Source organism: Urtica dioica, chromosome 1 (genome assembly GCF_054948205.1).
Source record: "Urtica dioica subsp. dioica isolate 48M chromosome 1, U.dioica_male_clone48M_v1_H2, whole genome shotgun sequence".
NCBI lineage: Eukaryota > Viridiplantae > Streptophyta > Magnoliopsida > Rosales > Urticaceae > Urtica > Urtica dioica.
In genome coordinates this window covers 29,362,198-29,380,302 of record NC_142756.1, presented here as the reverse complement: position 1 = coordinate 29,380,302, position 18,105 = coordinate 29,362,198, and the positions used below count along the sequence as shown (strand labels likewise).

The window sequence follows — 18,105 nt, the reverse complement described above, 5'->3', positions numbered from 1 at the left end:
AGGACAAGGTGAGCACGTGCCAAATATGAATAGGAATCCAGATGGTCAAAATGTACAAGCGCCACCACAAGCTCAAGCTATGGCGCCAGATGAGGTTCCGCTGTTCCAGATTCCGATAATGGCACCGACTGTCGGGGAGCCTGTATATGAGCGTTTTCGTAAGCAGAAACCACCGACTTTCAATGGAGATGCTGATCCTTCCCTTGCGGAAAATTGGATTAAAAGGATCCAACAGATCTTCACGTACATGCAACTTACAGATGCTGAGAGGGTTGCATGTGCTGTGAACCAGCTGGAACTTGAAGCTCGAAGTTGGTGGGAAGTAATCGCACTCTATGATGATGTTTATCATATTACATGGAATCGTTTTATCAACCTATTTTATGAGAAGTACCTGGGTGAAGCTAATCTCTCGGGTAAGGTACGAGAGTTTATGGATCTTAAGCAAGGGAAGCTCTCTGTAGCTGAGTATATAGCCAAGTTTGATGAGCTTGCAAAGTTTTCGCCCTCTATGGTACCGACGGATCAGTCGCGCAAGATGAAGTTTATGCATGGACTCAATGTGGAAATTGTGCGTCAGGTTGATAGTGGCGACGTTGGGCCACGAACTTATGCGAATGCCGTTCAAAGGGCATTAAGGATTGACGGTTGGCGTATAGCACAAGTCAATCCAGCTAGCGAGTCAATGACCATCCTACAGGAATCTGTAGCAGAAGTCGAGAAGAAGAACTTCACCGACAAGAAGAAAAAGAGTTGGGATAGAAACTCCAGGTCTAGGGCGCAGGGAAATGAAGGAAGCTACAGAGGAAATCAAAACGAGAACAAGTACAAGAGGCCAAGGGTTAATGATTTCCCTACGTGCAACAAGTGCGGCAGAAAGCACTCAGGCGAGTGTCGCATAGGAACCTCAAGCTGCTACCGGTGTGGCTTAGAAGGTCATTTTGCACGGGATTGTCACGTTTCAGAAGAGAAGATCGCTTACCTGAAGAATCAACCTAAGGCCAAAGCTCGCGTCTTTAGCATCTATGGAGATGAAGTAAAGGAGTCATCGTCTGGAAGAACCGGTTAGATTCCTATCCTTTACTCTTCAGTTATGCATTCCTGTATGTGGGAACTATGCATGTTCGTCTGTTGTGTCCTAGTCAAGTTCTTGATCTTGGTAGATGATGGAGTAGATTCCTGGTTAGTTATATCTAACAGTTAGGAAGTGACTATCTTAAGACTAGAATCAATCTGCTGTTCATTAAGCGATGACATGTTTAGAGGAAGTTATATCCTCTCTTCTTTTCTGAAGATGGAAAATTATCTGGAAACTCAATAGTGTGATGCAAAAGGAGTACCCTGCTTTTCTTTAAGTTTCGAGGACGAAACTAACTTAAGGGGGTAGGGATTGTAAGGACAAGTTTCTGCGTCGCTCGTATTTGGAGATTTGGAAGTAATAAGCGAGTTTCCGTTGTTACAACTAAATTCTCGAGTGAATTATACTCCAATGGATTTATCGAATTAATTTTAAATATATTAAGGTTATGGAAATCTCGGAATAAACAAAGGAATTATCGAGTATAACTCGATTAATAAATTAATTCCGAGGAAACATTCCGGAAATTAATTTAAGAAATAAATTCTTAAGGACGAGAATTAATTCCGAGAAACCTTAAATATATTTAAATTATTCGAGAACGAACGAGAAAATTCTCGGTTCGAATCATATAATTATAATCCGTTCGGTGATGGATTTAATTAAATAATTATATGAAAAGGACGTGGTTGTAACAATTTTAAGGGACCCATTTGAAAGAAAACAAGAAAAAGAAATTGGTTTGAGAATAAAAGGATAATTGTTAAGCCTTGCCTAGTCATCACACATGTGTCACGCTTCTATCATTGCCAACCCAACACTTATCTTCATCATTTACTTTGCTATTAAGTCTCTCTAGCCGAAATAAACAAACCCACGGGAAAAAAAAACAAGTCACGCGAGAAAAAAAAAAAAAAGAAGAACAGAAGAAGAGAAGAGAAAGAGTGAGAGACCGAGGGAGAGAGAGAGAGAGCTCGGGGAAGAGAAAGGCCGAGAGAGAGCAGAAGAGAGCGAGAGAGCGAGTGAGCGAGACTGAGAAGGAGAGCGACCGAGGGAGAGGACGCGCGACCACCAGCACCAGCCCGAGACCCCAGCTCCGTGCGCGCGCCATCCAGCCGACCACTGAGCCTCGCTGCGCGCGCGACCGCCGTGAAGATTGAGCTGCCGCGAGCTAGAGAGGACGTTGGATGGTTCAATTCCTCCAGAAACAAGGTGAGACGTTTTACCCCAATTTCGAATCTGGAAGTTAGGGTTTTTAGTTTTGGATTTTGGGGGTTTTTCCGTGAGTGAGATTATTGTTCAGATTTAACGGTTCTGAAGGTTGATTCGATGATGATTTTGATAGTGAGATGTAATGTTAAACGAAACTGAGCTCGTGTTTGTGTTGATTTGGTTCTGATGTTCGTTCTTTCTGGCTGAGTGTGCTCGTTGAGTATGTTTTGGTGTCGGGTTGCGCTCGATGCTCTCGTTCTTGTGTGTGTGATTTGTTAAGTTGTTTTTTTTGGTTGCGAGTTTGTGTCGAGTGTTAGACTCGGTCTAGGTGGGCGGCACAGGTCTCGGGGCAGCGGTTCGGGACGGCGAGGGCGCTGTCCAAGAGTGGTAGAGCTGCTGCGCGAGTGACGACGGAGCGGGGCTGGTCAGCGAGGTTCATCGGCTCGGTTGGGACGAGCTGTTGGGCCGGGGACGGCAGTGACGCTGTGGCGGCTCTCGAGGGCTATTAACGGCCGTCGGGTTTTCGTTCGGAGACTCGCGAAGTCTCGGTTTAGTGTTAGCAAGTCGAGAAATTTCCCGAGTCTCGACTCTAGTCGCGAACCTTTTTTTTTTAGTTTGTGTTGTGGGATATGTCGTGATGTATAAGTATTAGTATGTTTTATAATCAAGCTCGTTTTATGTAAGTCGTTAAGAAAAATAAATTAATATGTATCGTTACTAAACTCGTTGATGATTCAATTAAATTATTTAGTATCTTCATTTAATTTACGTTTCAAAACCGAGTTCGACTATAAGCTCGACTCGTTTACTTTAGAAAAAGAATATCAACGAGAAATGTTTCATTTACGTTCTCAAATACGTATAACTTGTCAATAAAAAGAGACAAGTCAAAAGAATATTTTCTAGAACATAATCAAGAAGTGTCGGTTTGAGTTATTTTCATATAACCTATATATGATATGGATTGTTAGTAATAACTTCTTTATACGTTCTTTTCTTTTAGTTTCGACCTCGGGAACCTATCCTAAGCAATGGGCTTTGTCCCGTCAAAAGAATAGGTGGTCGAATAGTGGGGCGTTTCTTAGCCTAGATCAGGGAAGTTGTTAAGGCCTTGTTCTTAGGCGTCGATTCTTTCCCGTCTCTGTTCTGTCATGTATTCCCTGATGTTTGTTTTTTTTAGACGCTCTGAGTAGCGTGACTAGGAGGATGTTTTGAATACGTTCCTTATGAGCTTTCTTTTAGTAGAAGAGTGTACGTTAGTAGATTAATGGACGAGATACTGAATACGCTCGATGTTCGATCTTTCTCTTCCATAGATAAGTCCAGATTGCTATAAGGATTAGCAGCGAGCAGGAAGGAGTTTACGAGGACTGGGTTATACGTGAAGTTAAGAAGAACCCTTTTTCTGGAAGAGAAGATCTCAGGATTCGAAAGAATCGTTATCCGGGTAAGTGGATTATAGGCACCTACAATATCAAGAAATATTATATATATCTTTATATATATACATATATTGTACGTGCATTTTCTATATGCTTTCTAGAAAGCAAGAGTAAGATAAACCAAAAGACAATTCACTATCAAGATTAAGGGCTTTAAGCCGCTAACGAATTGAGAAACGGAATTAGTCCGGCTAACAAAAATGGCTAGAGGTAACTAGGAACCCGAGCCTTTGCTATGTGTTTAGTTAGCCATCTTCCAGAGATCCAGTCCTAGTGAACTGGATTATGAGAGACTGAAGCTAAGACTCGTATTCAAAAGCGAGAATATTATGATAGGATCTTTGGGAGTCGCATCTCAAGATCTTATAATTCACGAGTTAATAAGCGAAAAGAATATATGTTAAGATCGGGATTAAACCCGAATTAAGCAGTCTCTCATGTTAAGTTAATTAAAGAGAAAATACAGAATGATACCGCCTCCGACATATACCCCTTGTTAGCAGGTACCTATTATGCTTCGTGCTGGTACCACATGGGGATTAGGCAGGAGACTGTGCACCCTCCTGTCTGGCGCCAATAAGACATGTGTCGTGCGGATATCATTAAGGGATCCCGAGCAGGAAATGTATTGTATGATGGGAATTGCCGGGACCTAAGCTGGCATATTCTCAAGTAAGAGGAGTTACCGGGACCTAAGCTGGTAATTCCATAGTTATATTTTAAGCAAGTATGTTATGATGTGAATCACCGGGACCTAAGCTGGTGAATTCTTAAGTAAGGGGGATCTCTCGGGACCTAAGCTGAGTGATTCCTAAGCAGATGAATCTATCGGGACCTAAGCCGATTGGTTCTTAAGTAAGATGAATCTGTCGGGACCTAAGCCGATTGATTCTCAAGTAAGGTGAATCTATCGGGACCTAAGCCGATACTTCCGCAAGTTATGAAAAGATATGAACTCATGTTATGTATTGTTTATGTGTTATGTGCATTGTGCATTAGATATGTAGATATCCGCTTACTGAGTCTTTCGACTCACAGTTATTATCTTGATATTGTAGATAAAGGAAAGGCCAAAGAAGACTGAGCAGAGCATCAGCGAAACCGGTAAGTAAGTAGGCGTGTGTATGTACGGCTGCCGACCTGTGGCTAAGTCAAGGGTGAATGAGTCTGTTTTGTTTTTAAAAAGAGACGAGTCTTTTTGTTTGTAAAGTTTTAAATAGTATGTTGTAGGAAAAACGAAAAATTCGCCCATAGTTTTGAGACGTTTATGTAAATATTTTAAAAGTTTTTCTAGAAAATGTTTTCAGGAAGCGCTTCCACCAAAGTTTTTATGAATTTTATTTATGTTAAGTAAGATACGAAGATCTCTGCCGCGGCTCGTGGGCGAGCTAAGGCTCGCGGGTCGTGACAAAACCCGTAGGGTGTAAGTGGATATACAAGAAGAAAAGGGGTCCTGATGGGAACGTCGAGACGTACAAAGCACGACTTGTGGCGAAGGGTTATACCCAACAAGAAGGGATTGACTATGGAGAAACCTTCTCGCCAGTCCCGATGCTTAAATCCATCCGCATACTCCTATCCTTAGCTGCAGCTCTCGACTATGAGATCTGGCAAATGGATGTCAAGACAGCCTTTCTGAATGGCAATCTTGACGAGCGCATTTACATGGCTCAACCAGACGGTTTCGTGGAAGAAGGTCAAGAGACGTTCATTCTTTCTTTCTTTGTTTGAAGCTTTATGATAAAACCTTAGTCTTTTAGTCCATAAACAAACTTAACAACTTACGAAGAGACAATTGTAGATTTGCATGAACAAACTCTTCGTAGTTTGCTAAAAACGATATATTCGCAATCTTAGGGTCAAAGGACTATTGACCTCAGTACGACTGTTAGAAGAATCTATGATGTCTGGTTATGAGGCATTGAGAGTTGGAGACTCTATAGTTCTTCTAGGTATCTTCCGGAGGTACTGAATTGACCAGTGCACTTCTAGAGACAAGATAAGAACAAACCATTTAACCTCTTATGTCTCGAAGTCACTATGTATGAATTGCATCATGCTTACACTAATCCTGAAATGAGACATGTCATTTCACACCTTAGTACTCTCATTTGAGAAAGTCAGAGTTCGGACTCACTATGTGATTCCGAACAGGGCCTATTGGTGAAGTACTAAGTTGTGAGAATGTCATGAGTAACTTTGTGAAGTTCTCATAGATATGGAATTCATGTACAAGATTGCTGAAATGCAATGTATGTCACCTCATGCTTTGTTCCTTGGAGTGTGAATAAATGAACTTGCCAGTGTCCAAATTGAGTCCTGACTCTTTTGGATGAAACAATGTGACTTGTTAGCTCCTCGTCAATACACTGTTTCTAACTTATTCACAAGCGACAAAGGAGTTGAGGAAATAACAGCTAGAAGGGTAAAATGATAATTTAGTAAATCCCGACTAGCTGATGACATTCATGAAGGGTAAACATAGATAATATTCAGTGGATCCGCTCATCATAATTAGGTTGAATTCTTGAGTAGAAAATAAATTCATTTGAACCGAGAGATTTTCAGTGTCAACTCTTTAGTGGAGTTAGTTGGCATTAAGCTAAACTTGGAAAAGGTTTGTGAACTTTTGAGTCCAAGTGTTTAGCTCAAGCTTTGTTCATTTGGGTCCATGAGGTCACTGTCACGAATCACATCGATTAGGAATAGTTAAACTGGAAGCTAAGTAAAAAAAAACGAAAATAGTCAAAAGGGTATTTTTGTCTTTTAAGACAAAGGATGAAATGAATGTCAATAAATTTTTTGACAAGTTCATTTGATGACTTAATGTCACTCGGCCATGACTTGATCATTGGGCCTTGTGGATTAATTTCATTTCATAAGAATTTTATTGAAAATTCTTAATGGGCCTTTCTCATGTTGTTATGAACAAATGAAGAAGCTTCTAGAAGCTCCTTCTAGAATGATGTTGGGCGCCCAAATACCTAAGAGAAAGAGAGAATATTTTGTGCATAAATGTATCAAGATACTTGCTAAAAGAAAAAGGGGAAACAAATTTCCTATGCTTGCCATAAGGAAATTCGGCCAAGACAAGCAAAGAAGAGGAAACAAATTAGGAAACAAATCCCTTAAGGGAATGGCAATGTTGGGCGCATATGGAGAGAAAGGGCAATAAGAGACTGCTCATGAATGCTTGGAAAAAGAGGAAACTCCCATTTCTAAGGCTAACCCTTCTCCTATAAATAGGGCCCTCATTCTCATTGTTTTCTCATTCCACACAAGTTAGAGATTGAGAGACTCTCTCTCTAGACATTGTGGCCGATCCTCTCTCTCCCTCTCTCTTCATTTTCGATTTTTTGTTTTGGCACCTAGGTCCTCATTTGACCTAGTGTTTAGCTCTGCGACTTCAAGACTCGTTCTTAAGTCGTAGTGTTTAAAAGTGCCCACTCACTGATTCCTTTATTTCGAGTGATTTAGTGATAGAAACTTTCGTGGTTGCTCGAGGTGCCGAGGAAAGAAAGAGGGACGTGCTGCGAGGGGAGACGAGCGTTGCAACTTTCTAAGAGCTTCTCAAAGATCAAGCTTCAAGAAAGGTTAGTAAACTTCTTAGCTCATAATAGTTTTTAATTACGTGTACTTGCTCTTTTGTCTAGGTTAGTAAAAACTGGTTTTACTTGTAAAATTTTTTTTTTAAAATTCCGCCGCTTACCGAAGCGTTAATTATTTTCTTAAACCCTAGATCGATTCCAACATCATCATCACAACAAAATTTAATTTGCAAAAATAATGTGAAAAATAATATAATGTTGTATCATTTTATCATTGTCCGTGAGTCATTTTATCACTGATTTTACCCCCTAATTTTCACAACAAAGTTTATGACCCCCTAAAAATTACTTACAATTTGTTTATGACCCCCTAAAAATTACTTACAATTTGTTTATGACCCTACAAGCAAAGTTATTTTTTTTAAGGAGACCCTACAAGCAAAGTTAATATAGTGAACCCATTGAACCTGCAGGCAAGGGAAAAACACACACCAAAATCAAACAAAATCATAAACACCTGAGACATAAGAAAAAGCCACACCATGTACTAACACCCTGAGACATTGTTTAGCTTTGAACCTAACACTAATTAGACACTAACACTAATATTTCACACACACATGATCAAATCAGACTTACCTAACATAACACACACACAGACCTACACACACACACACACACACACACACACAAACACTACCATACCTATCTCAAAATTTAATCGTTTTGAATCTGACCACAACCATCTGAATGGTTACTAGCGTTGTCAATATTAATATCTTGAAATCAATATTAATATCTTGTCATAATAACATCAAGGCTTATATACAAATCTTTAATCCATATTAAGTACTTACAATTTTTCATAGACCCACTGTGGAGATGGAGGACACGATGTCGGAGGTGGCGGCCATTAGTAGGAGGCCAGCAGCTCTGCTATATTGTGTTGTGAGTCGTGACTTCTGTTTGGCTCTTTCGGTGTGTAGAGATTGAGAGGGCCGATATTCGCAGGGGTCGACTTATTAACCTGTTGCACGAGCGGTGACATTGTGGAGTTCCAGAGTTGCAGACCTGCATTCGTAGGTGTGTGTGGTCTTTTGAATTATCGGCATTAGTGAACAGATGGAAAAAAAAAAACCTTGGAGAGTAATCATACAGGTACAGAAGTGAAAGACTTATTCTTATATCATTCCAATACCAAAAACCTAAGCACATGTTCTTGAAATAAATATTAAGAATTAAAAAATCCAGTTACTTTCAATTAAAGCTCAATGTATTTTGCTAGAATTCGAGAAATAATTTCCAACAAAATTTGATCCAGCGTAACGCAAGCCAAATCACGCTTACCAAGTGTTCGACAAAATGCGAAAGAGAAAACACGAACCTTGGATTTGGAAGAGATGGAAAAGGAGGAAGAAGAAGGGTCGAGAGAGTCGATGATAGAAAGAGAACCGTCGACTGAAGCATAGGCCAATCTATGGTCGTTGAAGTTCCAGGAAGAGTAGGTCGTGCCTTGCTCCAAGTCAATCAGAGATTTCTCCATGGCCCAACACACGCGAGGACTTAAAATTGAAAGAAAATTCAAACCCTATATTTTTTTAATGAATCATTAGATTCAAGCTAATTAACTCACTAACCTGAGGGTCGTACGGCTTCTCCTCTTTATCATCGTGGTTCGTTGTTGTGGGCATCGAACATCTGAGGTCGGCAAAAATGGGGTTCTTGTTTTCGCGACTTAGTGGGTTGTAATTCTCTTTGTTCTCGTCATCTACGAATCAACCACAAAAAAACGAAACCCTATTTTAACCACTGAATCAATCTAATGTATGTGTTTGATTTTCGAACAGAGAAGAAATTGACATACCAGTTGAAATCGAAGAGCGTTTGGTCGGAGATGGTAATACACTGCGATGAAAACCCATTTCTTTGCTTTTGAGATATTTAAGCGTTTCTGAGCTCGTTTGGTGTGTGCGTGTGTGATTTTTTAGCGTTTCACTTGTGTTGAACGTGAAGCACACAGAAGACTGTGAGGGTTTTGTTGGGTTAATAATGTGAGAGAGAGGGATCGATGAGGCGAAGAAGTTTTCCGGCGACAAAGACATCAGAGGCGAAAAAGTTTTTTATTTTGTACTTAGTCAAATTTTTTTAAGTTTTCATCCACAGCCTAAAACAAAATCCTAAGTGGGAAATTTCCCTCCATCGGTGAAATTTTGGTAATTTTTTATATTTTGAGTATTACCACTCCTTCTTTATATTTGACTGTAGTGAAAATGTTCCAAATTTTAGTGGGAAATTTCCCTCCATTCTAAAGTGGTGAAATTTTAGTAATTTTTAAATTTTTGAGCATTATCACTACATTTTTATATTGACTGTAGAGAAAAAAATGTCATTAACTACAACTTTATATTCGACTAGAATCTAATATATGCCCAAAAAAAGGTGACCGTTGTCTGTCTTCAGAGACTCCATTAAAAGGCTAAACCAGAGTTAAAAAAAAAACTGTAGTTGTATCCCATATTTCTGGTAGTGAATTAACCTGGTTCACGATCAACTGCGAGTCGCAGTGTATTCGCAGGTTTTGTGAGCCGAGCTTTCGCGCTAGTTCTATCCCCACAATGAGAGCTTCATATTCGGCCTCATTATTAGAGGCTTGGAAGCCGTAGTGAAGGGCGTATCGCAACTTTTCCCCATCGGGGTTAATTAGAATTATTTTGGCGCCAGCCCCCCGGGCATTAGATGCTCCGTCTACGTACAACTCCCAAATGGGACCCGTTGGGTCAACCTTTCTTTTCCGAGTCATTTCGTTATCAATCAAGTCATTTTCCGCTCTTCCCATATTGGGAGCATAGGAGAATTCGGCCACAAAGTCGGCTAAGGCTTGACCCTTTATAGCCGCTCTTGGGTGGAACTCAATCCCGTACTCGATCAATTCTTGGGACCAGATCGCCATGCGAGTCGATGTTCCCTTTTGAAGAGCCTTACCGATCGGGTGCTTAGTTCGAACCGCAATTGGGTGAGCTTGAAAATATGGACGTAGCTTTTAAGCTGTCGTTACGAGAGCTAGAGAAAGTTTCTCTATCTCGGTGTAGCGTGTTTCCGCATCGAGTAAGGCTTTGCTCACGTAGTAGACCAGCCATTGGATCTTTCCATCTTCGCGGACAAGAACAACGCTTACGGCTCTTTCAGAGACGGCGAGATATACATATAGCATCTCACCCTCCTTTGGTTTGGAGAGGAATGGAGGGGACGCGAAGTAAGCCTTCATTTCCTGGAAAGCTTTTTCACATTCGTCTGTCCACTCAAAGCCGTCCGTCTTCTTTAGAGCTTTGAAGAACGGTTGACACTTGTCGGTGGCTTTTGACACGAAGCGTGTCAGAGCAGCAATCCGACCGGTCAGGCTTTGGAATGGGACCATGTGAATGACTTCAATGCCTCCGGGGGTCCCGAAGGATCGAGAGTCTCGGCACAATGATTTGCTAGTGACTCGTGAGGGAAAGCTTGCCACTCTTCAGGACCTCCGTCCTGACCATTGGCCCCTCGAGTGGTGCGTCTTCAGAACCTCCGGCCTGACCATTGACCATCGGTCGGATTGCCGCCCTCTCGCGTTTTGTGGCCAAAGAAACCGACAAGTGTAAACCGTTCTTCAAAGCAATAACGAAGACGGACGACTTTATATGGACGGACGAGTGCGAGAAGGCCTTTCAAGAAATGAAGGCCTACTTCGGGACACCTCCGTTCCTTTCCAAGCCAAAAGAAGGCGAGACGCTCTACGTCTACCTCGCCGTCTCCGAACGGGCCGTGAGCGCTGTGCTGATCCGCGAAGAGGATAAGGTTCAGTGGCCTATCTTCTACGTGAGCAAAGCTTTGCTCGACGCCAAAATGCGTTACACCGAGATAGAGAAACTCTCTCTCGCTCTCCTCGTAGTCGCCAAAAAGCTGCGCCCCTACTTTCAAGCTCACCCGATTGCTGTCCGAATAGGACACCCCATCGGTAAGGCTCTTCAAAAGGGAACATTGACTCGCATGGCGATCTAGTCCCAAGAATTGAGCGAGTACGGGATCGAGTTTCACCCGAGACCGGCAATAAAGGCTCAAGCCTTGGCCGATTTCGTGGCAGAATTCTCCTACACTCCCGACATGGGAAGAGCAGAAGATGACTCGACCGACGAATTGTTGGCTCGAAAGAGAAAGGTCGACCCTACGGGTCCCATCTGGGAACTACACGTAGACGGAGCGTCTAATGCCCAAGGAGCCGGTGTTGGCGTGATTTTAACAAATCCCGACTGGGAGAAGTTACGCTACGCCCTCCACTACAGATTCCAAGCCTCCAACAATGAGGCCGAGTACGAAGCCCTCATCGTAGGGCTTGAGCTCGCTCAAAAGCTCAACGTACAGAATTTGCGAATACACTGTGACTCGCAATTGATCGTAAATCAGGTTAAGGGCGACTACATTGCCAAAGAACCTAACATGATCGCCTACCTGGAAAAAACAAATGCCAAGTTAGATGCATTCTCTTGGTTCGAGATCATCCAGATCCCACGAGAAGAGAACTCCGAGGCTGACGCTCTGGCTCGCCTCGGATCCGGTATCACCAAAGACAGGTTGGGAACTATCCCAATCGAGTCTCTCTCGCGACCATCCGTCTCACGTGACGAGGTTGGAACGATTGAGAGCACCGCTCATCCAACTTGGATGACTCCGCTTACGGACTTCTTGCGAAGAGGGGCACTTCCCGAAGACCGCAAAGAAGCCGAAAGGCTGAAAGCCTTCGCATCTAAATATGTGTTGAGATGCGAAGCCCTATACAAGCGCGGGTACTCAACCCCGCTTCTCCGATGCCTAAATAGCGTCGAGTCGACCAAAGTCCTCCGCGAAATTCACGAAGGCATCTGCGGGAACCACTCCGCTGGGAGGTCCCTTGCACTCAAAGCACTCCAACAATGCTATTTCTGGCCGACGATGAAAAGAGATGCCTACGACTGGGCTAGAAAGTGCGACAAGTGTCAACGTTTCTCTAATGTTCCACGGCAACCGCCATCTCCCCTGGGTAGCATCGTCGTACCACGTCCCTTTGCGAAATGGGGCGTAGACATCATCGAAGAGCTTCCCAAAGCTCCGAGACAATACGAATATGCCATCGTCGCTATCGACTACTTCACTAAGTGGGTCGAAGCAGAGCCTCTGGCCAGAATCACCGAGGCCAACACCACAAACTTCATCTGGAAGTCCATAATATGCCACCACGGCATCCCCGCATCAATTGTGACCGACAATGGCGCACATTTCAACAATGCCAGGGTTAGAGAAATTTGGCGCCCAACTAGGGATAAGCAAGACATTCTCATCCCCGCGACACCCACAGGCTAATGGCCAAGTGGAAGCTGTCAACAAGACGATTAAAAGCAACCTCAAGAAAAAGCTCAAAGCCAAAAAGGGCGCCTGGGCTGAGTGTTGGAATCGATCTAGGGTTTATGAAAATGTTTAACGCTTCGTTAAGAGGTGGAATTTTAAAAATTTTCTTTTACAAGTAACCGTTGAGAAGCTTTTGGAAAAGGTTGCAACGTTCGTCTCCCCTCGCAGCACGTCTCTCTTCCTTCCTCGGCAACTCGAGCAACCACAAAAGTTTCTATCACTAAATCACTCGAGAGAAAAGGAATTAGTGTGTGGGCACTTTTAAACACTACGACTTAAGAACGAGTCTTGAAGTCACAGAGCTAAACACTAGGTCAAATGAGGACCTAGGTGCCAAAACAATAAAACGAAATTGAATAGAGAGACAGAGAGGATCGGCCAAGTTCTAGAGAGAGAGTCTCTCAAATCTCTTAAACTTGGATGAATGAAACAATGAGAATGAGGCCTCTATTTATAGGGGAGGGATTACCTTCAAAAGGTAGTTTCCTTTTCACTTTTCTCACCTATATGGACGTCCAACATGAGCCAATTAAGGCCTTGGATTTGTTTCCTCATTTAATTTGCTCTCTCTTGGCCGAAAATACACTTGCTTCTAGAAGCAAATTTGTTTCCTCTTTTTCTTTTGGCAAGTATCTTCATACATTAATGCACAAAATAATCTCTCTTTCATACCATGGAATGCACGAAATTTAGCCTCTCTTTTCCTTGGGTTGGACGAAAATAAGGCTTCTAGAAGGACCTTCTAGATGTTTCTTCATTTGTTCATGACAACATAAGAAAAGCCCACTAAGAATTTTCAAGTAAAATTCTATGAAATGAAATTAATCCTCAAGGCCCAATTACACTAATATGGCTGAGTAATATTTATTTCATTTGTCATCATATGACAATGTAAAAAACATTTATTGACATTCATTTCGTCCTATGTCCAAAAAGACAAAAATACCCTTTTTGACAATTTTCGTAAGACTGTCTCGTTCTTGTTTTGACTTAGCGTCTAGTTTAACTATTCCTACTCGATATGATTTGTGACAGTGACCTCATGGATCCAAATGAACAAAGCTTTAGCTAAATACTTGGACTCAAAAGTTAACAAACCTTTTCCAAGTTTAGCTTAATGTCAACTGACTCCACTAAAGAGATGACACTGAAAATCTCTCGGTTCAAATGAATTTATTTTCTACTCAATAATTCAACCAAATTATGATGAGCGGATCCACTGAATATTATCTATGTTTACCCTTCATGAATATCATCAGCTGGTCGGGATTTACGAAATTACCATTTTACCCTTCTAGCTGTTATTTCCTCAACTCCTTTGTCGCTTGTGAATAAGTTAGAAACAATGTATTGACGAGGAGCTAACAAGTCACATTGTTTCATCCAAAAGAGTCAAGACTCAATTTGAACACTGGCCAGTTCATTTATTCACACTCCAAGGAACAAAGCATGAGGTGATATACATTGCATTTCAGCAATCTTATACATGAATTCCATATCTATGAGATCTTCACAAAGTTACTCATGACATCTTCGTAACTTAGTACTTCACCAATAGGTCCTGTTTGGAATCACATAGTGAGTCCGAACTCTGACTTTCTCAAATGAGAATACGTAAGCTATGAAATGACATGTCTCATTTCAGGATTAAGGTAAGCATGATGCAATTCATACGTAGTGACTTCGAGACATAAGAGGTTAAATGGTTTGTTCTTATCTTGTCTCTAGAAGTGCACTGGTCAATTCAGTACCTTCGGAAGATACCTAGAAGAACTATAGAGTCTCTAACTCTCAATGCCCCATAACCAGACATCATAGATTCTCCTAACAATCGTACTGAGGTCAATAGTCCGTTGACCCTTAGATTGCGAATACATCGTTTTCAGCAAACTAAGAAGAGTTTGTTCATGCAAATCTACATTTGTCTCTTCGTAAGTTGTTAGGTTTGTTTATGGACTAAAGACTAATGTTTTATCATAAAGCTTCAAACAGACAAGGAGGAATGAATTAACGTTTCAACTTTTTATTAATGAATAAGAAATTACAAGCAAGAGTCTTCATGAGACTTTATTACATCAAATGTACGAATAAAGACTACAACTCTTCTTGTGGGCACCATTGACAACAAACTCCCACTTGACTCAAAGAAGATGTGTGTAGTCCTTCATGCCTAATCCATCTCGATGTTGGTCGAAGACCTTGTTCGCTAGGGCCTTGGTGAATGGATCTGCCAGAGATCTATTTCACCTCCACGTCTCCGCGCTGCACGATCTCTCGAATCAAATGGTATTTCCTCTCAATATGCTCAGAGCGCTTATGGCTTCGAGGTTCCTTTGAGTTAGCAACAGCCCCACTATTATCAAAATAAAGGGTCGTGGGCTCGTCGACGTTTGGAACAATTTCCAAATACTTAAGGAATTTTCTAAGCCATACAGCCTCTTTGGATGCTTCACAAGCAGCCACATATTCTGCTTCCATTGTGGAGTCAGCAATGCAAGATTGCTTAATACTCCTCCACACAACAGCTCCACCATTAAGGATGAACACAGATCCCGAAGTGGATTTCCTGGAATCCTTATCCGCTTGAAAATCGGAGTCGGTATATCCCGTCATAGTCAGGTCAGTACTTGAGTATGTAAGCATCAAGTTCCTAGTTATTCGAAGATACTTAAGAACATGCTTAACAGCAATCCAGTGCTCGGGTCCAGGGTTGGATTGGAAACGGCTAACTACGTCAACGGTGAAACAGATGTCAGGTCTAGTGCAAAGCATAGCATACATGAGGCTTCCTACGGCAGAGGCGTAAGGAATCTTCCTCATATCTTCAATCTCTTGTGCAGTCTTGGGAGACTGGTCCTTAGAGAGTGAAACTCCATGCCTAAAGGGTGTTTGGCCCTTCTTGGAGTCTTGCATCGAGAAGCGATCCATCACCTTATCAATATAAGATGCTTGAGAGAGCGACAGTGTCCGGTTTTTCCTATCTCGAAAGATTTGGATCCCCAGAATGTACGCGGCTTCTCCTAGATCCTTCATATCTAGTAGCCCTCCCACTACGTCTAAGTACTACTTGACGAGATTCTGATGAGTTAGGTTGTGTTTCAGTTGGGGTAAGAACATTTCTTACAGATGAGGTAGAAGCTTCCTCACCCAACTTTTCTTCAAGCACAATTTTGCTTCTAGGTTTTGCATCCTTCATAAAGTCCTCCTCAAGGAAACGAGCATTCATGCTAACGAAAGTCTTATCGTCCTCGGGACTATAGAAGATGAAACCCTTGGTTTCCTTTGGATATCCCACAAACAAGCACAATTCTGATCTACTAGCCAACTTGCTAGTCTTTTGCCTTAGCACGTGTGCAGGGCAACCCCAAATTCTGATGCGGCCAAGATTCACTTTACGGCCAGTCCATCGTTCATAAGGAGTACTAGGAACCGTCTTGGACGGAACTTGGTTCAGAATATAAGCGTCTGTTTCGATGGCATATCCCCAAAAGGAAAGAGGGAGTTATGAGTAACTCATCATTGATCTAACCATCTCCATAAGAGTTCGGTTTCTTCTCTCTGACACTCCGTTTTGTTGAGGTGTGCCAGGTGCGGTAAGCTGAGAAGCGATACCTTCTTCTTTAAGAAAGTCATTGAACTCTCCAGACATATACTCACCACCTCGATCAGATCGAAGGGTTTTGATCACTTTGCCAGTTTGCTTTTCCACTAAAGCCCTAAAGACCTTAAATACGTTAAAGGTCTCGGATTTGTGTTTGAGCAAATAGACAAAACCATATCGCGAGTAATCATCTGTGAAGGTAACGAAGTATTCGTATCCTCCGCGTGTCTGTTGGCTGAGCGGACCACATACATCAGAATGTACTAGTTCCAGCAACTCAGTGGCTCTTCGACCCTTATCGGAGAAAGGTCGCTTAGTCATTTTTCCTTCTATGCAGGATTCACAAGTAGGCAGTGAACCTATTGCAGAGGCTTGGAGTGGACCGTCCCTCACAAGTCTCTTAATCCTATCTAGACTGATATGACCAAGTCTCAAGTGCCAGAGGTATGTTGATTTTGTTAGATCGGAGGATTCAGAAAGTTTGATCCTCTTTGGCTCCCTAATTAGATCGTTATCTATTTCGGTGTCTAAAAGAGAAGGTTGAGTGGGATAGATGTAAAAAAGACCATTCTTCATACATGCATCAGTGACAAAAGAATTAGAAAAAGAAATACGAATTCCATTCTTTATAAACTTTAAATAATAATCTTGCTCGAAAAGTTGAGCAACATATATTAGGTTTTTCCCAAAGGAAGGAACATAATAAACATTATTCAAATTTAAAGTTCGATCTTCAAAAGATAGCGTCACGGATCCCACAGCCTTCGCAGACACCACGCTCCCATCACCCCACTTGAAGCAGAAGTCGCCATCCTCTAAGCTTTTGCTTTTCCTAAAACCAGTCAAGGAGCAGCAAATATGGTTAGTAGCAGCGGAGTCAATAATCCACGATGATACATTATCAGCTACTAAACAAGCTTCGGTAACAAGTACAATACCTTTTACTTTGGTTTTGAGGTAGGCAGGACAGTTCCTACGCCAGTGACCAGGCTCATTGCAGTGGTGGCACTTGTCTTTAGACTTGTCCACCTTCCGAGCCTTTGGCGCCTTCTTCTTCGTTTGAACCTTAGGTTGGTTCTTCTTCTCGGCATTGCGAGGTCTCTTCTTAGATCCAGAGGTGGAGGCAGTAGCATGTACTTCTCCTTGAGCCCTCTTTTTCTTAATGAGTGCCTCAGCGGTTTGAAGTTCCTTCATGAGCTCGGTAACAGTGTACTCTAGCTTGTTCATGGAATAATTCAACTTGAAGGTATCAAAGGTTTCGAGAAGAGTTTCCAAGATCATATCTATTTTAGTCTCCCCATCAATCTCAGATCCAAGGATCTCCATTTCGTTTAGATAGCTAATGATCAGCATCATATGATCTCTAACGGGAGTTCCAGCCTTCATACGACAATTCATGAATTGTCGGACTGCTTGTTGCCTAGCTTGACGTCCTTGCCCTCCAAACATCTCATGGAGATTGTAGAGCATATCAGTGGCAGTTTCGTAATCACGATGTTGTTGTTGCAACACACTGTTCATCGATGCCAGAATATAGCACGTCGCAATCTCATCGGATCGAAGCCAGGCCGCCAGGGCGTCTTTTTCCTCTTGCGTCGAATCTTCATTCGTTTGAGGACAGGGGTTGGTGAGAACCCATTTGTGCTTGTCGACATTAAGGACTATGTCGAGGTTACGTTTCCAGTCGACGTAATTGTCGCCTTCGAGTTTATTCGAGGAAAGAATGGTTGAGAGACATATTGCCTATAAAAGTTGAAACAAGTTTATGATTAGTCTTTGGTTTAGGATTTAAGTTTTATTAAGACTTTT

At 42.0% G+C, this 18,105-nt stretch overlaps 1 protein-coding gene across 4 annotated transcripts; it reads left to right on the top strand.

The window, feature by feature from the left end:
• Positions 1 to 375: 375 nt before the first annotated feature.
• LOC149407869 (uncharacterized) lies at positions 376 to 5,049 on the top strand. Of its 4 annotated transcripts, none has more exons than XM_089615844.1 (2): positions 376 to 1,064; positions 4,791 to 5,049. In XM_089615844.1, exons 1-2 carry the CDS (start codon positions 434 to 436, stop codon positions 4,814 to 4,816), a joined length of 657 nt encoding a protein of 218 aa, XP_089471970.1. In that variant the 5' UTR covers positions 376 to 433; the 3' UTR covers positions 4,817 to 5,049. The 4 variants fall into 4 exon arrangements, 1 of the variants encoding a protein (XP_089471970.1); XR_016297239.1 differs by lacking the exon at positions 376 to 1,064 and adding an exon at positions 1,912 to 2,290; XR_016297238.1 differs by lacking the exons at positions 376 to 1,064; positions 4,791 to 5,049 and adding exons at positions 1,912 to 2,290; positions 2,608 to 3,054.
• Positions 5,050 to 18,105: the final 13,056 nt, after the last annotated feature.

What these genes read in the sequence shown, in the direction of transcription:
- LOC149407869 (XM_089615844.1), top strand. Translation starts at nt 434, where the DNA reads ATGGATCTTAAGCAAGGGAAGCTCTCTGTAGCTGAGTATATAGCCAAG. An exon ending in GTCATCGTCTGGAAGAACCG is followed by an intron (nt 1,065 to 4,790) that starts GTTAGATTCCTA and finishes TTGATATTGTAG; the next exon opens with ATAAAGGAAAGGCCAAAGAA.